Below are 27,149 nucleotides of genomic sequence, written 5' to 3' on the forward strand. Positions count from 1 at the left end.
CAAAAAATCATAAACTTTTCAACTCTGTCTATGGACACGTCAGTGATGCCCCCTCTCTCCCCTATTGTTTGCTCTAGCCTTCGAGCCCCTCGCGGCCTGGATCCAGAAGGACCCCGTTATCCGTGGATTGCGCTGGTCCTTGAACTGGGAAGATCGAATTTCCCTTTATGCGGATGATATTCTTTTGTACCTTGCCACCCCCAAGAAATCTCTGATTGCGGTTTTTGACATCCTGAATATATTTGGTAGGTACTTCGGTTTCAGCGTAAACTGGCAAAAATCCCTCCTCTATGTCCTCAGGGGAGACCCGCCCTTAACACCGCGAGGCTGCCCCCTTCAAATAGCATCGGAGGGTTTTAGATACCTAGGGATCTTTGTTTCCCTAGACCGGACACTACGCTACACCAGTAATCTCGTCCCACCACTGCAAAGACTCAAACGAGACATAAGGAGCTGGAAGGCGCTCCCTCTCTCACTGTTGGGCAAAGCAGCTCTTTTCAAAATGATGTCCCTACCCAGGTTCTTATACGCTTTGCAGAACTCACTTGATCCTGTCCCCAACACATACTTTAGGGAAATTGAGGGGCTTCAGAGAGAACTCCTGTGGGACGGTAAACCACGAATCGCATTGCAGAATTTCACCCTCAACTGGTATGATGGTGGACGACCCTGGCTACACTATGAACAAATGGCTCCTCCCTGGGGGAACTTTTAATCGGGTGCTATATTCTAAACCAGGCAGGTATCCCCTTACGGGCCCTACTAAACATTCTACTGCTGTATGGCACGCTGCTAATAGGTCACTGGGATGGGGGATGAAACTCACACTGGCTACCCTGTTGTGGGACTCCCAACAGCTTGGGGAGTTATGGAAATCGAAAAGGTTCGACAAGTGGGAACTCATTGGGATTTCGTGTGTCCAAGACCTTTGGGATAAGAATGAGATAAATTTGTTTACCACGCTGCAGCACCAATATGAACTAGCAGACTCGGAACACTTTCGCTACACACAGGTGCGTCACGCACTTCGATCGCTCCTTCCTGCAGGTCCTCCCCCTGACGCTTCTCCCTTAGAGGACAGAATACTCGACAGCCATTTGCCAGAGAAGACCATCTTGCTATTATACAAAAAAATTAATAAATAACATGGAGAACCCCCTCCGCGTACTATGAGAGAAATGGGTGAATGACGGTATAGTAATTGACGAAGAAGAGTGGCAGGAGGCGGTGTCCTCCCCGAGAATAGTTGCAATCTCTGCGCGCCTGTGACTGATACAGCTTAAAATCCTCCATAGAGTCTATGTGACGGGGCCCCAACTACAACGCATGGGAGTGGCTGAGGGGGGACTGTAGGAGGGGTTGCACTCAGCTAGGCACATTCATTCACATCATCTGGGACTGCACCTATATACAAACCTACTGGCAAAAAATACATGAGGTAATCAGCGAGGTTCTCAAAGTTTCTCTCCGCTCAGAGGCGCGTAGATGCCTTCTCAACATCTGGGAGCCTACGGATTTAAACTCTCATCAAACACTATGGGTCACCCTGGGGCTTACAATAGCGAAAAGGAACATAGGGCAGCTTTGAGGAGCCGCTCACGCACCCACGCTTTCAGGCTGGGAAAAAAGACCTCGATTGGTGCATGTTCAGGGAGAAGACAGTCTATATTGCTCGGGGTTGCCCCCGAAAATGGTCCAAAATCTGGGACCCATGGAATACCTATAGGGCTATAGGGGGAATGTTTGTAGCCCACCCCGTGGAACTGACCCTGATATTGTCTCTTCCCCATGACTTCCAATAGGAAATATCGTTTCATTCATAATCGCTGTTTGTCTCCACCGTAAGCGCACTTGCCTAATCCTTCGTACTGTATTTAAATGTCAATGACTGTGAATAAAAAGAATTAATTATAAAAAAAAAGATTGGTGAATTTGATGCAGAATATAGAGTCTGCCGCTGTTTTTTTTGTGTTAGCTGTTTATTGGAATGAGTTTACCTTCCTGCACGAAAACAATCCATGGAGGTGTTTTCCTCTTTCCATGTGTGCTGCTTGCTCTGTGCCATATCTCTCCATGGGGAGAGCCCAGGTTAATGTATTGACTTTGGGGTTCACCATGACAAGTTAGTGTTATTATTCCTTGAGGTGGGCAAGTGACCACCCCGAATATTAATCCTCTTTCTTACAGTAAATATATGTGTTCTGGAAATCTTCACAATGTGTACGTTCACATGGGTGATAATAGGATATTTTCAGACTGTATGGTCTTCCTCTCCAGTGAGGAATCTTCTGAACGCCCATCCCAGCCAAGTCTGGGCTCCTGTGGTAAAAAGACATTTGAAGTCTATTGACTTAATCTTGCTCCCAGCCCATGCTACTTTCCCCATGAGGGCTACCACTCTTACATTCAGTTTATCAGCTTTGTCTACCATCCGCATGATAGAGCCCTTGATCTTAGCTGGAGCCTCCATCAATGAATCTTTCACAGGTAGAATGGTCTAGAGCCTCAAACTCTGCATTCTGCAAGGGTCAAAGACGTTCTCCTCATTGCCCCATGTCCAGTTAGACTTACATCATTCAGGTCCCCTTCCTGGCATTTTCAACCGTTGGGAAATTCTTGCATTGTGCATGGTCACTGATGTTTTCCTGGGCAGTAAAATACAACTTTAAGCTCTAAATAAGGTGGGCCTTCGGACAGCAAGTGCCTAAAGGTCTTGTGAAGTCTCGCCTGTCAGAAAGGCATTTCTGAATGCAGTCAGATGAGATTCAGATGTCAAGCATGAGGCAGGAGTAGATAAAAAGAGGGTAGTTTGGAAATCTGATCTTCATGTGAATTTCTTGGTACCATGCCTTTTTTTGAAGCATGGTGAGACACATTGCCTACACATTCCAAGGCTTCCCCTCATCCAGAAAGAACTGATTAAATTGGTAATTTAGGTTGCTCAATGTGGTTGATGCAGTTTTGCTTCATACTGCAAACAGCACCCTTTAAATAGCCCTAACATCATTAGCCAATCTCCTGACCGGATCCACATTCTCCATCCAGATCCAGCATCAATGAAACTGTGTGCCTAGCTCATGTACATAACCAACTCCACCATTTAAGCAATCTGGAGGACAACAATGTTGGCAAAAGCCAGATCTTTCTCAGTGAACATAGCATGGTGTGCCAAATAATTTCTGCGTATGATTTAGAGAGTGTGGTCTTTACCCAGTATCAGAGATATAAATCCCATAGGATATAATACGATTTATATTTCAGCGGACGGGATATCCTTCACCATTGTGTCACACACAAGCATCTATCAAGGCTCATGTAACGGCAATCGCTTGTTTCAGAAGGCAATCACATAAACCATCACTATGTCGTAACAGACTAATAAAAGAGTTTATTAAATGGCTAGTCTGAAACATCCCTCCGTAGGAGGACCTCCAGTTCTATGGCAGTTGAACACTGTCCTGTTGCAGCTGCTGTGAAGTTCTTTAGAGCTACTTCACAAGGAAGAAATAAAATATTTGTCATGAAAGGTTGCTCTACTCCCAGCTCTAACTTCAGCAAGAACCATTAGCAAGAGTCAATCCTTTACAATTGAAGAACCTTTCCTCCGATTCTGTAAGGGCAAAGTTACTCTAATGATGAATCTCAGATTAATACCATTAAGTCCTTATCAACATTAATCTTAACACACCTGTCATACTAAACACATTCTTTACAAATCCATCCAGTGGTGCAGAAATAGCTCTGCATATTCAAGATGTCAAGAGATCTTTGAGGTTGTCTCTGGACAGAACCAAGAATTTCAGATCAGATCAGATTTTAGGAAATACACTGAAATAACAATCTGTCTCTAATCAGTAATAGATGCTGCAGTTTATCGGGTACATGTTGTTGGCCTCTGAAAGCCATGCATGTGACCAAGCTCTAAAACTCCCCAGCTCATTTAATGCACAGTGTTACATTATAGCACACTCCAACATGCGGTAGAGTGATCGTGGGGCGACCATCCTGAAAGCTTGCAGGATGCATCTATTGATGTTTCACATTTCATCTTTGTTAGATGTGTATGGGAAGTGAGAGAGAATGTTTGACCATCTCACCTGCAGGATTTTTTCCAGTTGGTGGTGATTCTCCACCATGAGGATGTTGGCTTCACAGTTGCCGGCCACGTAGCGACAGGCGTCTGCAGAGCTTGTGATGTATATTCCAGCCGGAACACCACTGCAAACACAGGATGAGGAGAGTGTGAATATGTGGAGTCAAGAAAGGGAATCTTTTGGTAATATTTGTAGGCATTCCTATTTCTCCTTGTCTTTTGGTTTTAGAGACCATATACACCGACTATCTTCAGATAACCCTTTAGATATCCCAAAATCATTCTGCAAGGACCATTTAAAATATTTCCTGAACCTGAAAAATGTTATTGTGTGAAAGCATACAATACAACTTTGCAGAGATCCACCATTGAGCGCTCATTATCTAGTATATTCTCGTCAACTGAATTTCTGAGTATTCTCTCAATGAATCTTTAAGACTCCCCCTTCTTCGGGCCACACGGGGTGCAGAGGTGTTTCTGTATTTCCCCTATATTTCGACTGCAGAAGTCTGTGTGTGGTATTATGGAACTTAGTGTAACAAGAATAAATCAAAAGTAACCAACAGTTGAAATTCAGAGTCAACCACATCAACATGTCGACAATATGAGAGTAGCCAATGAGAAGAAATCCTTGCCAGCCGAGAGCCTGTCCGTCAGTCATCTTTCACTTTCACAAAGTTCAATTGAATTTCATTATTTTAGAATATGATACTCTGGTTAGTTTTGAATTGTGTTTTTTTTCAACATTAGAAAAGTTAATATTACCATTTCATAAATAAATGCATGAGGTTACAATGAAAGAAAACTGGCAAGCTCTTCACTATGAGGACATTATGAACGTGTAAAAACATGAGTGCTCTACTTGGAAATCAGCATATGAACTGAGCCATGTTCATTGGCATGGAGAATGCTGAGAATCATTATTTCCTAGTGTGTATACCCATGCAACAACATTACACGCCTACGACGCCTCTCACGTGGAGCGCAGCAAAGGCACGCCTGGCAGCGCACCAGCACCCTCAAAAGACATCTTACCCCCTGATCCCGACTTATCAAGGGCCTGAGGAAATTCGACCCCAATATTGAAGGAACTTCACTTCCCTGTCTTGGCTCACACCTTTTTTAATAACACCTACATCTCCTACAAGATCACCAGAAACAGAACCTATGCGCACCGGGCTAGAATCGTCTTAGTTGAACAGTGTCACACTAGAACCAGGACATCATCAGAATTGAGACAAAGATATGCAGAAATGCAGACCTTCTCCGTCAATGCAATCAAAACCTGGAGCAACATCTCCCCCATGATCACCTGCCCCAAACCTGCCACAAATCAGAAAGACATGGAAGATACATCTGAAGAACAATCCCACCCTCCAAAGCAGCAATCTCCATGGTGCACACCTCATGGTGAACAATCTTGTATCGTAAACTCTTCAGCACTCTGTTGTCCAATCTATGTCTGTTCTGTGTGAGTACCACCACAGTCATACATGCATGCATATGCAGGATACATCATAGACCTTTTCTAGGAAATCAATTAAAATGCATTGAGGCCCACTTCGCACACACATGCACGACCATTAAATATGGTCTCTACACACAGTGTGGACAAGCAGCACGACTCACACCAATTGACCAACCCATAGTGACCTTCTTTAGTGTTAAGTCCACTGTTTACTTGGAGTAAAGCAAGTAAATGAAGGGAAAGGTAGAGCAGGCACTTACCCAGCCATTATTGCTCCTAGGTTGGCAACGAACCATTCTGGCGAGTTCTGGCCCAGGATGCAGACTCCGTGGAAGCGCTCCAGACCGAGCTGTAAGTGTCAGATTCAGAGGGGCATTATGAGAACCAGCCTCTCTGCCAAGGTCCATGAGTACAGTAATTTACACTCAAAGCACTCAGATCATGTTACTGACTCAGGCTGAATAGTTTCTCCATCTGTTTACACAAAGTTAAGGTGGCGGACATCAACAACAACATCTTATGTAAACAAATCAGGGAATTTCAGTAGGAAATTAAAGTGATAAGTATATTCACTAACATGAAGAACTCATCAGGTGGTCTTGTTTGAACTATATGAAATTAAAATGTGTTCAGATTTATGCACTGTGTGATTTATTTCACAGACCCTGATTCATGCATGAGCTTAATCTGATACAGGGTGGCTTCTGTTTTTCTGTCTGGCTGAGGACCGCAGATCATTGTAGAACTAATCGCCCAGATATTTAGGGGCATACTTAGGAGAGCTTTGTGCCAAGCTTGCACCAAGCAAAGTGGCACATGCATGACGCAAAAAAGTCGGACTTTTGAAGTCACTTAAAGCCACCCCGTATGGCATAAAAAATGTGGAGTATGGCAAAGCAGCACAAGTCGCTGCATTGCCTTACTCTACGCAAGTGAGGTGTTCCATGGGCATTGTGGTGTGTGTTCCCACACAAAGCCCATGGTTTTTGAGCCAGTCCCAGATTTACAAGGACTTGTAAACATGGGAATGGGCAAACATCTTATGCCTCCCCAGGAGAGGGACACATAGAAAGAGGAAAACTCCTGTCAGTGTTGTTTGTGTGCAGGAAGGTGCCCCTTCCTGGACAAAAACAATTCTGATTATAACACATGCACCCTTACACCATGGTGCAAGGATGCCTTCATTGGTGCTAGGCTGCCAAAATGGCACCAACACAAGGGTAAAGGACAGGAATGCACCATATCAGACACATAAGGAGCATTGCTGCCGTTTCCCAGTGACGCAGGGCGGCACAGCCCGGCGATTTGCTGTGTTGCCCTTCGCCACCAATGTTGTAAATATGGTCCTCAGTCTGTAGGTGTTGACAATGGAGTCCTGTAATTGTAAAATAGGACGATATATGTTATACATTTAATGGAAAAAACTCTGTTTTGATAGGGTTCAGGGAATATCCTGACTAGTGTAGTGTTCGATTGTATGTTGTGCAAAAAGTGTGGGTATGGCAATGTGTACTCTGAAGCTGAAGACAACTGCATCATCCGAATAGGCCAATGGTCGTATCCTATGATGATGTCTCCTTCAAGAACTAACTCTAGAGGACATCCAGTTGTGGATGTCTCTCCACACCTGAAGCAAACCTCCAGCCACTCAATATCCTGGTCTGCAGACATTACACTACTGAATGTGCAACATCTCCAAGCTTCATGTTGTACAAAAACCTACAGTGGAGAAAACACTCAGTACTGAATCAAACTTCTGAGGACTGAAGGCCTTCAATCCAGAGTTGTACAATTATGGGCCCTGCCTAGACTCGTCTACATAAATCCTTTACTCACAGTATACCCGGATTACACCTGGTTCCCTTTAAGATACGCGTTGCAATGAGACTGCTTTCATGAGTGGGTCACTAAAGTCATATTTCTCACTTCCACTGTACTCTTAAATCACGGTCTATTGAAGCAAGGAGCATATTTTAAAATGTAGGTTTTGCTGCTCACTGGGTAGCTCTGAATAATTCCTTCTGGAGCTACCTCAATTTAATTAGAATACGTCTTATTCATTTGCCAATTAAAAATGCTGATCCACGGCTACAAGGCCCTCCACGACCAAGGACCGGCAAGCATCAACCACCACCTGAACTGCCACCAGCCCTCCAGACACCTCCGCCTCCCTTGCTCAAAGTCACAGTGGAGGATATTCCTTCGCCTACCTCACCGCTAAGTCTTGGAATGACTTCCCCTATCCCCTACAAACAGCATTCTATCTCACAGAAATTCAGAAAGTGACTCCAGACCTGGCTCTTTGACTGATAGCAGGAGGGTCCTAGTGCCTGGACACCCTCCCAGGTGATTAGCCGCTCTCTACAAATTCAGAATGATTGACTGAGCAGAAACAGTCAGACATTAAGAACTGGATTTCCCCTGAGACAGGCATATACCAGGCTACTGGGATAATAACAAAGGAACTGAAACACCCAGTGCTCCAAAGAAAACCCCTAAGTGGACAGCGCAAATAGTCTAGTCCGCATCGAATCAACCAGACTTCATCCACAATACTACATTGTGTTTCTATGCTAGGCTACCTTCTAATGCCAATGTGAAAATCTATCACTAAATGTTTGCAATTATCGGATAAGATGGTAGTACTGGATGCAATCTCATTTGCATAGTTGTTTTCCTCTTATAAAGCTGTCTGACACTCCTGGCTTGGGTGCAACAAGTAAATTAATAAAATAACCAGCTAGCACAAAAGTATTTGAATGTGTGGCCAATTCCATTTGTAATATTTGTCCGCATCAAACAGTTATGCTTCATTAACTGCCCTAATATGTTTAGTTACTGTTTAGCCCCCAGAAACCTCCTCCTGCCTCATTAAACTCAGATAGTATGTGGACGTTCCCTCACTGTGGGTAAAAGTTGCTGGGACTCACCTTCAAGAAGCTCTTGGCTGCTGCCCGGCAGGCCTGGTAGAACTGGAGATAGGTGGTAGTTTTCCACTGTCCGTCTCTCTTCACGGCCATCGCTGGGTGGTTTCCAAAGCGCTGGACCGCGTCCCATAGTAACTGGTGTGTGGTGACCGGTGGCTCAGAGGCCGGTCCTGTCTTTTCCATGCGCAGCTTCACTGCTCTGTCACAGGCAGTTGTCCAGAAACTGTCTGCTGGGGCCAGCAATATGTGGCCATTGGGCTTCCCAAAGACACCTGGAGGCTTCTGTGCTGTTGGAATAATATGGGATATTGACATTTAGAGACACGTCTCTCTGCTAAACAAGTCATAGCAACAATGATTGCTTTATTCCATCCAGTAGTTACATCACCAAGACCTCAAGGAGCACAACTTGTAATGACCAATAGTATAGACCTTTGACATTGGTAGCTATGGACGCTAACTATACCTACAGGGCCAATGGGCTTCTAAAGAGTGGTGAGTTAAAGCATGGGCCAGCTGATAGACACACAATTGTCATGCTTTTCTCTAATTCCCAGGAGATGTAGAGAAGTCTTACTTCACACCCTAACGCCCTGTTAACGGGTGCCTTCGTTTTTGAATATTCAGAATTTACTGGGTACGATAATGGAAAATTTCCTAGCGAGCGTAACAGAAAGTTTCAATTCTATTAAGGAAGAAGCAGAGGCAGAGATTATGCTTTCACTTTCTTCACTTTTAATCCCGCAGCCATGTTAAAGTACAAACCAGGACCACATTTCCCATGAACCAAAAGGACTGTGGTAAAAATAAATAACAGACAACGTAGTCTATCAAGTTCCAACATCCAAGCAGGTAACAGGTCTCTCCATATAGCCTTTTGTCTCTCTTCTCCCAATCATCTTTCGTCGCGCGAGTCACGCCCTTGACCTTTTTCTATGCATCTTGCTTTCCAGTATCAATGCCTGGAACAAAAGAGATGAAATCCCCACAAGAAAATAGACACTAAGAACCCAACAAGTAACCAAAGTATTCACAAACAGATCAAGTCACATCATCAAAGAATCACAATCCAGAAAAAAAGGAAAAACTCATTACTTACTCGTCACAGGGAGGGTTTTCCAGATCAGGTACCCATTGGTTGGATAATCCCCGTCTCTGTGTCCTTAATAGAATTGAAACTTTCCGTTTCATTAGCTAGGAAATTTTCCATTCTATGTCAGGACAGAGGCTTCGATTATGCTAGTTTGAGGCTTACTTACCATCAAATGAGCCATACCCAAAATTGGTTTAAAGTAGAACCTTTTAAAGGAATCGGAAGACCAATTAGCCGTTTTCATAATATCCTCTAGCCGTTTGCCTAGACTGAAAGGGGGAACAGCCATTACAACGCGGTTTTTACCACGCGCAGCCTAAACATCGCATGCGTTACAACGCATGCGATGTTACAACGCAATGCCATTACAACGCAAGTCTTTACATCGACTTGCGCTAGATGGCGTGCTAACATTACAAATAGTGTAGTTTACTATCCCAACACCTTCCCTACTGTTAAGTGGACTGGAGTTGGAATAGTAAATTACACTTTTCTAATGTTAGCACGCCATCTAGCGCAAGTCGATGTAAAGACTTGCGTTGTAATGGCATTGCGTTGTAACATCGCATGCGTTGTAACGCATGCGATGTAACTGCACGCGTTGTAATGACACGTGTTGTAATGTCGTACATCCGACTGAAAGCCCTGGAGGTCATTGTCACCTTCGTAGAATAAGCACCAAAAATCATGAGATCAATTCCAGCCTCCTGCATGACCCATCGCACCCACTGTGCTATAGTGGGAGATGAAACCGCTTTATGAGGATTCCAAAGCGCAATGAGCTTCCCTGGAGGCCTAAACAGACATCTTCTCATAGGCTTTCAAACACTGCAATACACATAGCTTAAGAGAGAGAGGGAAAGCTGGGTGCTCTATAACCCTTGTATTACTTTTAATACGCTTACTAATCGTAAAAGAGACTCCCGTTGGAGAAAAAGTTTGTCCGATAATATCTAAGGCTCAAACATCAGAAACCCTTCTGCATGATTTCAACCAGAGAAGCATTGTCAGCTTCGCCAAAACCTCCTTCTGCAAGAGAAATCTATTAGGTTGCCAGGACAAAAAGAGCTTAAGCACCCTATTAACATCCCAAGTGGTGAATATCTTGGTTCCGGTGGGAGGGATAACATTATTCCCTGAAGTAATTGACACACAAAAGGATGCTCCCTCACCAGAGAACTCTCCACAGGAACATAATCCACTGATATTGCAGAACGGAAAGTATTGCTAGAACAATAGGCCAAGCCCAGCTGGGCCAGAGAAGTCAAAAAGTTCAGGATCTGAACTTCCTGGGCACCCACAGGATCACAACCCTGTTGTACACATCAATGACACCATCTCAGCAAAGCTGACCTGTATTGCTTAACTGTGATGTCAGACCAGGCCTTCCACTTGAGACGAAAGGCCTGGGATCAACCATTATCTCCTGTAATCCTCCAAGCCATCAGATCTGTCCAGGACCAATTAATGCTGAGTTTGATCCAGACTGATAAGAAGATTTGGAAATAGGGGGAGTTGGATTGGAAAATCCCAAAGAAAGCTCCAGAAGAACTGAAAACCTGACCTGTGACTTCCAAAGTGGGGTAATCAGGACAAATTCCGCATATTGCCGTCTAATCTGAGCTGAAACTCTGATCATCGCAAAGAGGGGAAACGCATACGCTTGTTCCTTTCCCCAGTTCTGCAGAAACGCATCCGTGGCCACTGCCAACGGATCCGGCCTCCAGCTGAAGAAGCAGAGTAACTGATGGTCCAACCTGAAGGCAAAAAGATCCACCATAAAAGCACACCACCAAACCTGAATCAAAAGCCTCCCCATGAAGCTTTAACAAACTGGAATCCGAAAAATTTCGAGACTGCCAGTTTGCTACCTGGTTCTCCAAACCTGGAAGGTACTCCACTGTCACAGATAGGTGATCGTCAAGGCAAAACTACCAAATATTTGTCGCTAAATCTGACTGATCCTTCAAAATACCGAATGGACTAAATGTTGTCCATTTTGAGCAGGACACAGGACTGGATCTTATCCCTGGTCCAACACCGGACTGCAAAGGATCCCGCTAGAAGTTCCAGACTCTTGATTTGCAACCCCTGCTCCTGTGGGGACCATGAACCTCCTATGGAAAACCCTCCACACAGAGCACCTCATCCTGATCTGCTGGCATCGGATTCTATGATGAGGTCCGGGACCGATCCGAAAATCGCTCCCCTGTTCCATGCTTCTATGTGGGACAGCCAGCATTGGATGTCGTCCGCTGCTTCGTCGGATAGGACAACTGAGTGAGAACAGGCAAGACCTTGTCACAGATGCACTGCCTTCAGTCTCTGCAAAGCCCATTAATGTAACAGTCCTGGAAATATGGCCTGGATAGATGCCGATAGGAGCCCCACCAAGCGAGTATACTACCTTAAGGACACCCTCTGCCTGTCCAAAGTTCTGCAAAGCTCATGAACGATCTTGGCTAGCTTCCTCGAAGGAAGGCTCAAAGTGCTTTCGGTGGTATATATGAGAAACCCCAGGAAGGTCACACTCTGAGACGGACCTAGGAAGCATTTCTTTTTGTTTATTACAAAACTCAGGCTTTCCAGCAGATCGACCATTGGATTTGCATGGCCAATTGGTAAGGATCTTGCGAAATGAGAAGCATATCGTCTAGTTTTAAAATGAGGCGAATCCCCTGTACTAGCAGATACTCCACAACGGGACGAGAGACCAAAAGGCAGAGTTGTGAAATGGAACGTTTGCTGGTGCAAGAAGAACTGTAGAAACCTCCAGTGAAGGAGAAAAATCAAAAAAGCCAAGTATGCATCCTTCAAGTCCAGAGGACCATTCAGTCCGCTGGGCACAAAGCGTCTGAAAGGAGATGAATCCCCTCCATTCTGAAATGTCGTTAAACCAGCCACTCAAACTTACATAGATTCAGCACCGGCCTATGACCGCCATCTGCCTTGTCAACCAAGGACATTTTGATTATGAATCCCTGTGGATGAGGAGAGGTAGGACAAATAGCCCCTTTATCAAGGAGTGAGGCAACCTCTGTGTCCACAAGCTTCGCCTCGCACTGGGAAAACTGAATAGGTCTGGGCCGTGCCTACTGGCATGGTAACCCACAGAACTCTAAGTAGAAATCCTGTACCGTCTACAAGACCATGCATTGCTTGTGAGTGTTCCCCAAACCTGGGAAAAATGTGCCAACCGGCCCGACCTTTAAAAGGGAAGAGGTAGACACACTTGCCGGAGCTAGAGGCAGCGTTGATCCCTCTGAAACCCCGGAACCACCTGCCTTGGGTCGGGTAGAAGTTGCCATAGTTGGCCTGCCCTTGGAACTGCCGGCGCATGAAGCCTTGCCCTCTGGGGTATTGAGAAGATGACTAGCCGGTCGAGCATCCCCTACCTCAATCGGCCCCATGGAAAACCCATGAGGAGAAAACCCTTTTTTTAGATGACTGGGCCTTGTCAAGAGATGTGAACGTATTTACAAATTTTCCCAGTTCTTTGAAAAAAGGACTCCCCAAATAGCCTCCCTTGGGCCACCGCCCTCGCTTCGGAGTCCGCCAAGTGCCCCAGCTTAGGATCCCCTTTGATCAAGAATGAGCATCTCCCTTTGGTGGAAAGCGGATAATTGGTATTGCCCAACAAAATGACTGAGTGCTGTGTCCAACCAGAGAGAGCTTCCAGGAAATCAGAGAGCCCCAAGCCTTGGCATCCTCTGCCATATCAAGTATCATGATCATGGGGCCAAGGGCGTCCAGAGGCTTATCCTGGCACGCCCGCCAGGATCTGTCAATATCCTTTTTAAGGTCCTTAATGAACTTGGCCAGGTATTTGGCCATCCGGGGATACAACTCCAGGGTCAAAACTACTTTTCCATCTAAAGAGGGACGTGGACATTCTGCCTTCAGCTGACGACGGGCTTCCTTTCACAACTGGGCTCTGATCCCATCAGCCACGTAGTTCGCCGCCTTTCTGGAAGGGGTGCAAATGGACGATCTAGGGTGGAGAGGCTCCTCCGGATCCAGCATTTCTGATCCATTGTCCATGGCCCGGGGTTCCGCAGCTGGAGGAGCAGAGGAAGGTCACCAAGGTCTGAGGGGAACTGGTTCTTTGTCTGTGTAACCTCGGGTATCATCATTAGACGGATTATGTGCCACCGGACTTAGGGGTGCCATTGAAGGGAGAACCACGTCAGTAGGCACAGTAATAGACTGGTTCTGGGCCAGGAAAGCCTCCCGCAGGCGCGCCAAGGCATCATGATCCACCTCTTTCTCCCGGGGTTACTTGGCCGGGACAGGTTGGTCTTCTTGGGGCTGGACAGGTTCATCAAGCATTAGGGCTGTGTTAGCTGGGGTCTGGGTCCACTAGGAACATTCCTGCGCTATTTACTGTGATAGGTGCTGCTCCATAGGGGCCATCGCCTCCTCAACCGCCCTCTATATTGATGCATCCACCTCATCATAAAAGTCATCAACCCGTGGCAATTGGTCTAGGGGATCCACGTCCCACTGCATGTTTCCCTGCTCCGACATGCCCACTGAGCAAGGTGACCTGGGCGTAGTGAGGTCAGGTGCTAAATGAAAGCGCAGGGAAAATAGCTATCGTCAGACCAGACTTCTAGGGCAGCATCAAGGACTGCAGTCTTGGTGCTGGGAGGCCAGCTGATCAATAACGTTTAGAGCCACAATCAAAAGGGGTCGAAGGTCCGGGGACATCACCCTCCCTGGGAACTATATAATTTATTTTAGGGTTAACTCACCTTCTGGGAGCGTGTCCCCACACAGAAGGTAACCTGCAAGCAATGATACAGACCCCAGAGGGCGCAAGAAAAACAGTCAAACCTACCCTGACTTTCCACAGGTTGTCAGGAAAGAAATTGAAGGCTTCACGGCCTGGACAGACCCTCTACAGCGAGGGTGTCACTCTCCAGGGGCAGGCAGAGGCGCAGTCAGAGAGGCAGGCAGAGGCACAGGCAGCGGGGCAGGTAGAGGAGAAGGCAGAGGCACAGGCAGAGGCACAGGCAGCGGGGCAGGTAATTTCAAGAATTGCGCGTCGCACACCATCAATAAATGGTACTCCCACAGCACCACAGGGTGGCAGGAAGCCCACACGCTCGGTCCCGCCACGCCCACAATCACTTTCAACGGGGACCCAAATCACCTTTCAAACATTTAGGCAAGAAGGAGAAAACAAGCATTTGCAATGCGATAGGTCGCGCATTTGCGAGAGTTTAAGCTATTGCCACTGTAAATGACAATGCCATTTATTTATGTTTTAAAAACCAACACATACATAAAAGGCATTGTCATTTACAATGCCAATAGCTGGAACTCTCGCAAATACAAGACCTATTGCATTCCAAATGTCACACACACAAGCATGCACAGGCGCACACACACACAAGCATACACACAGACACACAAACAAGCAAGAGCGCTGACTCACTGAAGAGTTAATAAACAAGCCTGCATTAAATGGAAAGGCAATTAACTTGGTTTGTAGTCGCACGCAGGAAAATTAGTTTGTAAAACTGAGTTTTGTGATGAACACCAACGCCTTAAGTCTCAGTAACGAGCACGGGTACTCGTAGCTTTCCTCAGGTGCAAGGAATAGAATGAAGTTTAAGAAAACAATTTTAGCTGGTTTGTTATTTCTGTGCAAGCTTCCTTCACAGACCATGATTGAACGTAGCCCGGTCTCACCTACAGCCAACTTTTAGCCATGCTGAGTGCCTAATTCAATGGAGGCTGCAACACCAAGGTGATCGGAAATGATAGGGCGTGGGTGAGTCATGCCAAGGCAGGGGCAGGTCTCAATGGGAGTAACCATACCGTATTTTTAGGAGAACTCACTTAAGGAGCCCTAAGGGAGCGAGTCAATTCCTGGAAGGGTGAGGCGTCGTGGGCTTTAGATTCCCAAATGGGGACAGGTCCTAAATAATGAATTATTTAAATAAATAAATAAATAAATGAATGAATGTTCTGATCATAGATAATAATTAAGAGGCTGCGGTAATGGTGCACGTGGTCACCACAAACTAAGTGTTCAAATTGCACTTACTCGTAGTATCAAAGGACCCCGAGAGAATGGTCAAGGGGCTCCGATTGCCTGGAGGTTTGGTTTAGAATGGGGGAGGAGGGGGTGGGGAGTCAAGCCCTGGTACTGCAGCGAACGAATTAATCACCACTGTGTTTGTTTGACATTATGTATATCTAAAGGGGAGATCCAAGGGGTGGTTAGATTCATTTTAACCTAATACGGGGGTGGAAAGAGGAAGGACAAAGTGCAAAGGACTTACTTAAAGTTGTACCGCAGAGTCGGTAGAACACGGGGACGGGCAGGAGGAGCTCAGTCAGTCTCCGGAAAGCAGAAATGCCGCGAGGCCTGAAAAAGGCCTAGTTATTGACCTGGAAGCGCGGCACGGGGTCAAACAACTAGACAACTGCCCAAAGAACAGAACATGCACGCAGGTACTGAGTAAATTGATATATGCACAATTTGGGGTTGCTCCGGGAGAAGAGCCATATCAGAAATTTTTTTTGTGTGGAGAGGGAAACCTCATGGACATAACTATCCACGTGAGGGTCTAAAGAAGGAAAAGACCAATAAAGGAAGATGAAATACAGATATGAATTATGTGACACATCTAAGGCAAAGTGATGGTAAACATAATTAGGTGATACAGGTTCTGTTACGAGCAAGCGCCTCAAGGAGTATACAAATTCTTGTAAAAAATTATCATCCTTATTTGCAACAAAAAAATGGACACAAATAATTAAATAACAGAACAAAACAAGAAGCATGCGCTGCCCACCCCTCATGCACAACGGCTCCTCGTGCATGCGCCGCTGCCATGTTTAGGTCAGGCAGAGATGCGCAAGACAAACAAAAAGTCTGAACAGTGCGGACGAAAACTGTAGTTGGTGGCCGCTGCTTCCGGACTACACGAAAGTCAGTTGGACATCAACAGCCACAGAAAAGAAAGGTAACAAAAGCGATACAACATTTAGCAAATGGCGAGTGGCAGGAGAAACTACTGGCTGCTTGCCAGCATATAGAGATTACTTTAGGTCTCGCTGAGACAGCGCATGCAGGGTATGCGCTGCCAAGGCGAGACCTAAAAATTATTTATCTGGCTGGGAGCAGTGCAGAAAGAGGATTGGGAGACAAAGGACTATATGGAGAGTCCCGTTACCTGATTGGATGTTGGGACTTGATGTACCAGTTGCCCGTTATTTCTTTTTCCTCTTTTCCCTTTGATTCATGGGAAATGTAGTCCTGTTTTGTACTTTAACATGACTGCTGGATTAAAAGTGAAGAAAGCGAAAACACAATCCGAGCTCCAGGCTTGACATAGAATTATCAGCTATTATGAGGTTTGCCTATGAAATAAGGCATACCATATGGATTTGCTAGCACACAAACCGTTGCAAACTTTACCAAATTCTGAATGTCCTATAATTACTGGAAAGTATTCTCCTTTTCAATTCCAGCAGGTTTAGCAGGGAATGTTTTTTTATGTACCAGGTCCAATTATAAAAAAGCAGAACTCATAATTCCGAGATGTGCTGTATCACGAGTATGGTTGCCGTTAAGCCCCATCTAACGTGAGGTGGCCTGCTATTATCATCGTGGTCGAAGGCCTCACATATGTTCATTCGTGTAGAACTGCTATTTCTTCCATATGCATTACAATATAACAATCTTTTATTAAGGTTCCATCATTTACTTCTAGATCATCGGTTACATTTTATATATTCATGGAAACTACCGGGGATTGTATAAAATAATTCACGAGGCAAGTCCCACAGTCCTATTCTCACCTTACATCATTGCTCTGGAGAGTACAAGTTCCCAAAGTAAAGACGAAAGAGAGGCTTCAAAGAGTCCAGGGAGAGCAGATGTAACAAACAGACTGTAACAGGCAACCCCTGCTTCATTTCACCATGCTGGGAAACCCTCTAGGGTGAGTTTGCAGGCTACAAACCTCAATAATAAAGACTAAAGCAGGGGTTTCCACCTCCAAATCTATCCAACACCAGTTTAAAATTGCCACTTAGTATGCTGTACATTTTTATACGACTCGTGTTGATTTTTTTATACTAATCGCCATACTTTTTTACAGCCACAATTCTGCTTTCACGTTTATTGATCTTGCACAGTGTGTGCATTGTGTCCAGCTCAGTCGTGGGAGCTGCTTGGGTCACATCTCCTCTGTTCCTGCTGTTCAAGCTGGTAACTGGGCGCATCCATGTGCCTGCCCGAGGGCCAAGAGTGGTCAACTGGCCGTGCTTAAAAGAACTTGTAAAACTGTATCAGCGCCTATCAGTAATTATCATCCCACTTGTAATGGGCTGTGCCAGGGGTCTCAAGGGGCAAGCCAGGGGTCAAAGGTTAAAGAGGAGTTATAACCGAGGAAGTTAATAAGGTATTAACTTATATTTAAAAAAGCGTTCGAAAATCACAAAGATGCACTACTGTTAAAAACCATAAAACTAGGGAAATTCGCCAGTTCTGCGTAAATGACAGAAGTAGAACTTGCACCGCCGTAGATTCCAGATTTCCTCAGTGATGTAATATGTGAGTTGCATATGAGTAGCGCATCACAGCGGTGCAAGTTCTACTTATGTGAGTTAGATATAAGTGGCAACTTTCCCTCATTTTATATTTTCTAAATGTAGTACTTTTTCAGTGAATTTATAAGGTTTCTTCAACGTAAGTTAATATATTACTACCTTCCTCATATTTAACCACACTTTAACATTTTTTTCTGTGAATTTCAATGTTTTTTAAGCTAAAATAATATGTTATTATGATACATTTGTTGTCACCTTCTTGCAAGAGTCTTGCACCCAAAGCATCTTTTGTTTTCATTTTGGGCCCTCTGGACGCAAGGGCTAGTGGGTCAGTGTAGCCCTAACCTGACCCCTTATATCTTTTGTTATTTGTTTTTCAGACTTGGGGACCACGTCCCAGAGTTCTAAAATGGCGATTGCAACATTTTCTTCATGTTGGGGCCACCAATTACATTGCGTGGTCCTGTGGGTGCCTCATGCGATTGACCAATCAGATTACTCGTTTTGACTTTTATTCTCACTGGAGTACGGCAGAACTCCCTCAGGAGTTCTGCAGCATCAGATGTCTATACATTTGAAACCTTAATTTCTTAAAACTAGCTCAATAGACTTGCCCAAAATCGCTGAAAGCATATTTTCTGGATAAATCTCTATCAGCCAAATTTGGTATAATTCCGATCAGAGTTATTGGCAAAAGAACAGAGAGCTCTTCCTATGGCTACTCTCAATCACTTATCACTACGCAGTGGCTAATATATAAAACACAGTGGCAGTTGCCATAGAAAGAGTGATTTTTGTTTTGCTAAATGACATTCTCATTTGTCATTACTGCGACTCTTCCACCAGTGCCGAGACTCTGCCACGACTAGGGAGCCTCCGTCATGGCTGCAGAGGCTCTTTGTGAATCATATATCGCACCCAGTGGCGGTTCCCATTGGGTAATTGTAGTAGGGCCTACCATTCTGTAGGAAATTACTTTTTTTGTTTGCTAATTACTTTGGCGCCTTTGATGAATCTTCACAAAATCTTCCAAAAAAGTACTCTTTTTAGCTCAGCTCACTCAAGGGAAGTTTTGGGGTGATCCATCAAGTGGGGATCAGAAAAAGGTAGAGAATCCCTAAATGCAAAATTTGCTGCAATTTCCATAGGGATTTTTGGCACACTCTACAGCCATAACAGCTGAATGAAATTACACCAAATTTGACAGCAAGCTAGATCTCGGCCCAGAAAGCACGCTTCTTGTGATTTGGTATATATCTGTTCAGTAGTTTTGGAGAAAGTAAGGTTTCAAAAATATTTGTATATCTGGACAGGTGGTTTCGCTGGACTCTTAAGACAGTAAAAATAGAGAGTTCTGATTGGCCAAGGTGGCTTTTTTCCCTTCGGCTGACTCACTCCCACAGAGTATGGACTTGCAGGAGCGAGCGCTCTGATTGGCTGGCCACAACACAATATAAAAGCAAATGTTGTGGCGGTCATTACAGGACATGAGGACTTAGTACTCTGTCCTGAAAATGTTTTTAAAAAAAGAATATAAGGGGGCAGGGTAGGCATACCCTGTCCCATCAGCCATCACCATGCACTGTTAATTACCCCACATATTACATCACTCATGACATGATCTATTACATCATTATTACCATAACTGCAACAACTGATATGGAATAATTGATGACAAGACTGTTCATGGCAGTGGCCTGTATTATAGTTACGTTAGGGCAAGAGTTATACTTATTTGAGATAACTAGAACTGATGAATGTCTGTGGTTTTGTTAGTTTAAAATGGTATGTTTTAACTGACATTTTTATTTACCTATAACTACCTGTTAACCTTTGTTTTTTTCAGTAGATTTCTAAGGTTTTTCTTTAATGGAAAGTAAGATAATATTACCATCCCTAACTATAACCTCACTTTACCCTTGTTTTTTCAGTGACTATGTAGATGTGTGTACTGATGCTTTATACATACGTAGAAAAGTGCCAGAAGGGCGGCTGCAAACGTATTCACATGTGCACATGTAAATAAATGACATGCGCACAGTCAGCAACAACTCCTTCCCACACCCTGCTGTTTACTAGCCTCTGTATATCCCACTACTTCCCCAGGGGTTAGTAAGGCCTAACTTCCTTTGACATCAGAGCTCAGACTCATATGTAGTTTGTGTCTAGACATCACAGCACCCCGGATCGAGCAATATTTAATGGTTTTACATAGTCTGACCCATACAGCCTTTGACTGGCCTTTTGTGCATTCTGGCACTGTTTGGTAAGCCACTTTGAAAGGGCCACTATGTAGGCTGCTTTCTAATCCTGTGGGCCATGATGGGACCAAACACACGCAGCCCACACACTGGCTCTGTCAAGCTGGCCCATCTGGCAGGGACAGACTGTCTGAAGTGCCTGTCCAGCACTGAATCCCTTCTATGAAACCTGTTACCAACTGTTATGTTATGTAAACCAGATTGTCCTCATGCACATGCCTGTGTCTATGTGCGCTGTATTTGTAGACCCACACATATCACACAAAGTGCAGCTATTCTGCAAATAACACATTCTACTAAGCTATCCCTTTTCCATTTATTGTTTATTCTGACAGTTAGTAGAACGTATTGACCAGGTTGGTTAAGAGCAAGACCACATCCATACTTTTCATTCTTTTTAATTTAATATTTTGGGTAGCAACAGACCCCAAATGTTATGTACTTTCTCAATTATGACCTCCCATCTTGTGATTCAGCAAAGATGACAAACCTAGACACATAAGGCATCCCCCATTCTGTGACTGGTCAAATTCCGCTGAACAAAATGGTGGTCATGCCCAAGTTGCTAGATACCTTCCAGAATTTCATGCATCAGGGGCATGAGTCCCATATGAAGCTTAAGAGGATGGGCGCTTCCATCTCAGATGCCAGCCAAAGGTGTGGTTTGAGTGGGGCAGGTTTCCTGCACCTGGTGTGGCCTGGTAATATGTGTATTGTGGGCACTGATACAGGGCACTGGTCATGCCACCCGTTTCATGTCTCACTTTACAGAGGGCAGGAGCCTAAATGTCACCAACATGTTTACTCTACACATCACTTTTGAAACCCCATGAAAAATCATTATAGGTTTGATTGGAGAGTCTACATTCACCTCAATGAGTCTCTGGGCTGCACAGCCTTCACACATGGTCAGCTGCAAACTGTGGACTGTTTGTTTCTGTGTTTCTGTATAGGTCCCAGTTGCGTCACATTAGCCCCTGTGCGTGGGGGCCTAGGCTCCAGGGGGCCCTTCCCGGCACTGTGCACGGCAGCGGGCCCCTGGCCTGAGAGCTCCTGACTAAGTCCAGATTGTGAGGGTCCCCCTTCATGAACTTTGCAAGGGGGTCCACTCAAGTTTTGTTACGTCATTGTTAGGTCAACTGTCAGGTGTGTCTTTCTGTCAACAGACAGACATCCCACCCGGATCGTCCTTCTGCTATATGATGCACACGTTGATTTGACACACACCTTCTAAGCACAGCGCCTTGGTATTTTAGGCAGAAGATCAGAAGTGTTTGCAAAGCCAATCCTTCAGCCTTCTGCAATCAAAGTGCTTACTAATTGATTTTTTGATTTTGTATGTGTTATTGTGTGGGTTGCTTAGTGAGTGAATGCGTCAAATAAGCAGATGAAAGCACCAGTGAGTGCACTGATCGAGGAACATGTGGACAGATTCCTGGTGAATAGATGAGTCCATGGATGGACGTCTGAGTGCAAGATGGAATGAATTAGTAAGACTGTAGGTGAGTGGATGGATGGCTGCAGTCATGTCTGTGGCAAGAGGCTATTTTTACTCCAATAGCTGCCATTCAGCCTTCCGTAAACCTAATCTGTCACCCTTTTATCGAACCACAGTTAACCTAATTCACCGACTTACATAACCTCTACATTCACAGCCCAATTCATACAGGTAAACTTAGGCCTGAAGTCCAAGTTTAGACCTGGATCTGATTCACAAAGTTAGACTTACACTTTGATGTAAGTTAAGGATTGTTTGGGATTCAGAAAGGGATTTGCTAGCAGGATTGTTGGACTTGGCCCTTTTTGCAGGGTCATCCCTGAACTTTTTGCCTTCCTCCTAGCCTTTTTTCTGACATGGTGTTGGTGGTTCTAGGACTCTGGGCACTTTAGCACTGTTGTTCAGTGGAAAGTGCGTGTGCTCTCTTTGGTAAATATGGTAAGGATTGGTCTACACCTGTTTGGCATATTTAATTTACCTGTCAGTCCCTTGTATAGTGGTATCTCATATAACCGGGGCTGGTAAGTTAAATGCTATTGGTGGGCTTGCAGCGCTGATTGCGCCATGCACCAAAGTAGCCTTTCAAACCTATCCCAGGCCTCTGCCATTGCAGGGCCTGTGCACGGAGTATTACTGGCATTGTGACATGACACCTAAAGTGTGTGCCATATCTGTGACCCCCCCATTTTTCTGCATGTCAGTCACCCCTAAGGTAGGCCCTATCTAGCCCTATGGGCAGGGTGCATTGTAGGTAAAAGGTAGGACATGTACCTTAAGTGTGTGACATGTCCTGGTAGTGACAAACAGCCATTTTGGTTTCTCACTACTGTGGGGCTGCCCTCCCATAGGAATGCATTGGGGATTCCCTGATAAGTGTTTCAGTGGTAATTCCTGATATGAGAGGAGCAGCGTGGTCAAGTTTGGTATATTTGGAATAGTGATAATAAATGCTACACAACGGTGTGTGCAGGTTTATTATAACTATTTTAGAAATGCCACTTTTAGAAGTTGGCCTTTCTGTGTGCTATGTGTCTGCCTGCCTGATGTGGATTGCATGTCTGGCTTTAGAGTGACAGGGGCTGGTGAGGTGTGTGTGGCTCCAAGAGGGGCAGGGTGAGTCAGCGCAAGGCTAAATAGGGCATCTGCATTTGGAGTGGTGGGAGAAGTAGGCCCCTGACCTCTGAATAGGTTTGTGCCTGTCTATGTGAATGCTGGCTCCGCCCCACTGTGGTGTGTCTGATGGCAGAGCCCCCATCTCACAAAGGAGGGTGTGAGCACTGTAAACAAAGTGCTCCACACTCCCCAGAACCAGTTAAAACTGGTTCCCCCCCCAAGCCCTGTGCCAGGGCAGACAAAGAGAATGTTGGTTTAAATATTGGGGCTGTGACCCAATGAAAAGGTTGTGCTTCCTTGTGCTGAGGGGACCTGCTGCTGCTGGGCTCCAGGAGGAACCACCACAAGGGACTGCCTCCCTGCTGGAGGGCCATGTGAGCTGGCCTGCCTGGGCCCAGCCTTGTGCCCCTAGAACTTTGCTTGCTAAAGCTAAGGACTCTAGTGCCTCGTGAGCGCTGTAATTTGGCTCCGGGTAGAGTGCTGGAGCTTTGCAGCGTGGAGCCGTGACTTGTTTCGAGGGAATCCTGGCGTGGTGATTCCCCCGCATTGCTGACTTTTAGCGGGAGCCGACCCTGCGTTTTGCTGATCTGAGCGGGAGCCCACCCTGCGTTTGTACTGCGGATCGGCGGGAGCCCACCCTGCGTTTTTGCTGTGAATCGGCGGGAGCCCACCTCGCACTGTTGCACTTTTTAAGCGGGAGCGCCCCCCCTGCATTTTTCAGGAATCACCGCTACGGCCCGACCCGACACAAAGAGCCGCCGCAACGCGACCAGGAAGTCAGGCAAGCACCGCCTGACTGTGGGCGGGGCCTGCCGCGGAGTCCAGAGCCTCACGGGCTCCACAGAGAAGCCCTGTGTCCCAGGAGAGACACCGGGCGAAACGAGCAGGAAGCCGAGCTTTCCCCGCATTGAACCAGAGGAGACTGGAGAAGGGAGAGGAGGCCCTGGTAATGAGGGCCGCCGAGGCACATTGTCGGTGCCTTCCTGCTGGCGCCAGTGAGCGCAGCTGAGTCCAGGTGAGTGGGGCTGTAACGGGGGCATTTGTTGGCAATTGGCGCCATTACTGCCTGATTCTTCACAGCTGCGCCGCAGTTGTTGGCAGCTGCACCGAGGGGGTAATTTTGTGCGTAAAGTTACCGAGTGGAGCTCCCCCCAGGCACAGTTGGTGCCAGTACAATTTCGCCACAGCTGCACCGCGAGATAGAGCGGGCAGCTGCAATGTTTGGGTATTTAGGAGTCCTGGAGTGGGACTTCTAGAGCACCGTGGTGCCCGGGCTCATTCTTCCCACAGCTGCCCCGCCGGACAGTGGGCAGTTGCAACGTTTAGGGGCCATTTCTTGTGTTAAGGAAGGGGTGAGTTGCACCTCACGCCCCGGCGCATTTGCACTAAAGTGGATGAGATTCTTCTAATGTTCGTGGGGAGCGAGTTCCAAATTCTTGTTGCAGCACCAGAGAACGTTCTGTCATAAGTTCTCTTCTTCCGGAAGAGTGCAGGTTTCAGTAAAAGATCTCCATGGCTCCGAGAGAATTTGCTGCCTCCAGATAATGTAATTTTCTGGGCTAGGTATAGTGGGGTTTTGTGGTGTATCACTTTGTGTGTGATACATGTCATCTTTAGTTGGATTCTTGCTTCGTAAGGTAGCCAATTAAGTTCTTTCAAATGTGGAGTGATGCGGTCAAACTTTCTAGAGCCTGTGGCCGCATTGAGACAAGCTTTTAGCGGGGCTGTTGAAATCTTGGGTAGTTCTAATCAAGTTGTGCATCCATACTCAATCCTCGAGATGACTAAAGCCTGGATTGTTGTTTTGAGGTCTGATGTTGCTATGAATGGTTTCAGTTTTCTAAGATAGCTCTGATGGAAGCGGGCATTTTTGCCATCGTGTTGATGTGGGTCAGCATGTTCAGGTTCTTATCTAGCGTAATTCCAAGAGACTTGGTTGAGGCGACTAGTACTCAGAGTACAGTTTAGCGCAGTGATCAACTTGGTCCATTCCTTTATCCTCGCTGAGCTTTTCTGGGGGGAAACCCAAAGGAATTCTGTTTTATTCGGGTTAAGCTTGATATGATTATTATTTAGCCAATGAATGGTCCTCTTTAAAGCCTGGTTCATGATGATGATCTTGTCCAGCAATGTAATCTTGATCTATAGCTGTGTGTCATCTCCATACATGTGAAAGGAGATATTTGCCTGCTGTAAGATTTCGGTTAGTGGTTCAACATATAGATTGAATAGAGATGGGGATAGTGTTGATCCCTGTGGTACTCCAATTTGATTTGGGGATGATGCTGACAGTATTTGGTTCACCATGAAACTTTGCGATCTTTTCTCTAAGATGGATCTAAACCAATCTATGACTGTACCCGAAAATCCCATCCTTTCCTCCAGCCAGTCTAGTTTTTTGACATGGTTTACTGTGTCGAGTGCGGAAGAAAGGTCGAGCAGTCCTAGGAGACAAGTTTTGTTGCGGTCTAGAGCAAGTCGAGCGTCATCCACTATGTGAAGAATTGCTGTTTCCGTACTGTGCTTTGGTCTGTACCCCAATTGGCAGTAATCTAGAAGTTTGAATTCAGAAATGTGTTGGCTCAGTTGTTATTGAACACATTTTTCCAGAACTTTGGCTAGCATTGAAATCTTTGTTACGGATCAAAACTTCTTAAATTTCGAGGGATTCTCTGTAGGTTTTTTAAAGATGGGAATGACCTGCCCCATTTTTAGGCAGTCTGGTAAGGATCCTCGCCATAGCAAAGCATTAATAATCTTGGTCCATAAGGGGATGAACAAATGGTTGATTTTAGACCAGCATTTTGAGGGGAGAGGATCATTGAAGTGGTTGTTCGGTTTTATGGTCAATATGGTTTTGACAATACCTTTGTGATTAAATAGCTTGAATTCTGACCATTGAGCATTGTGTGTTGACTGAACGGGTTGAGATGGATGCTTAGCTGGAGTGTTCTTTTTGATCAAGGGGTTCTCATCAGCTTTCTTGAGCTTGATCTCCAGGGAGTTAGCTTTGGCAGTAAAGAAGGAAGAGAATTCCACACAGCTTATTTTCGATTTGTATGCTATTAGAGAGGATTTAGACGTTTTGTTAGATTGTTCTTTTAACAATTTGAAGAGTTTACTCAGTCTGTTTTTTGCATTATCAAGTTCTCTTCTAAAGAAGCCTTTTTTTGATTTTGTCTCCATTTCTGTTCTGTTAGTCTGAGTATCCGTCTTTCTTCGTTGAGGGATCCATTAAACCATGGGTTTTTATCTTTATCCAGTATTTTTTGAGTTTTAAAGGGACTATGTCATCAATTATTTTAATCATTATGGTGCTGTAGTGTTTTGTGAGTTCCCTGACGTCTGAAATGTTATTATGAGGTTCCAGTTCTTTCTCGCAGCATGCTACTAGTTTCTCCATATTGGGTCCTTGGTGTCACGAGCCATTGTATGGGTTTGATCAATTGTGAGGATGGCTTCTTTTTTATGTACGGTACTTGGAAGGTAATAATGTGATTGTTAGAATCCGGGTTCTCTGGTTGGCACAGGTAGGTACTTGTGACAAGCAGGGAACCTTTCCTCTAGTCAGGGTAAGGGGTTACACTCCTAAAATAACCCCCGCTCACCCTCTAGGTAGCTTGGCGCGAGCAGACAAGGCTTATCTCAGAGCGTTATAGGTTAAGCATTTGTGAACACATACAGTAACCAAGTGACAACACTACAGATGGACACCACACAGGTTTTTATATTAAAAATAAGGATTCTTTATATAGAGTTACCACAAGACCATTAAACGACAAAAATACACAATACTGTTACTTTAGATGGTAGAAGTTTGCTTAGTTCTCTTAAGTTCTTAAATGCGACACTTTAAGTCAATGTACCTTAGATGCGACACGCAGGGCAACGAAAGTGTTGCAACGATGCTGAAGCGATGAAGTTTTTGGTGCAAAGAAATAAAGATGTGAAGATCTTCCAGATGCGTTACGCTTCTCCGATGTTGCGAGAAGACTCGACTCGATGCGTCGGCTGCAGCGGCGTCACCCCTTTACGCGATGCGACGACAGCAGCCTTGGCAGCGGCACTCTTCTCCGACGTTTGCGAGACGCTTCCGCTCGATGCGATGCTGCAGCGGCGTCACCC

The 27,149-nt window shown here is 45.4% G+C and overlaps 1 protein-coding gene across 1 annotated transcript in view; it reads right to left on the bottom strand.

Annotated features, from left to right (window-relative positions):
* LOC146863661 (long-chain-fatty-acid--CoA ligase ACSBG2-like) overlaps positions 1-27,149 on the bottom strand; it is a 570,849-nt gene that overhangs the window by 492,103 nt on the left and 51,597 nt on the right. Inside the window, exons 2-4 of the mRNA XM_085627754.1 lie at positions 8,492-8,775; positions 5,822-5,910; positions 4,098-4,218 (exon numbers count right to left, since the gene is read on the bottom strand). Of these exons, the coding sequence (XP_085483880.1) occupies positions 4,098-4,218; positions 5,822-5,910; positions 8,492-8,775 (494 nt within the window). The remainder of the gene's footprint in view (positions 1-4,097; positions 4,219-5,821; positions 5,911-8,491; positions 8,776-27,149) is intronic.

Source organism: Triturus cristatus, chromosome 2_1, assembly GCF_964204655.1.
Source record: "Triturus cristatus chromosome 2_1, aTriCri1.1, whole genome shotgun sequence".
Taxonomy (NCBI): domain Eukaryota; kingdom Metazoa; phylum Chordata; class Amphibia; order Caudata; family Salamandridae; genus Triturus; species Triturus cristatus.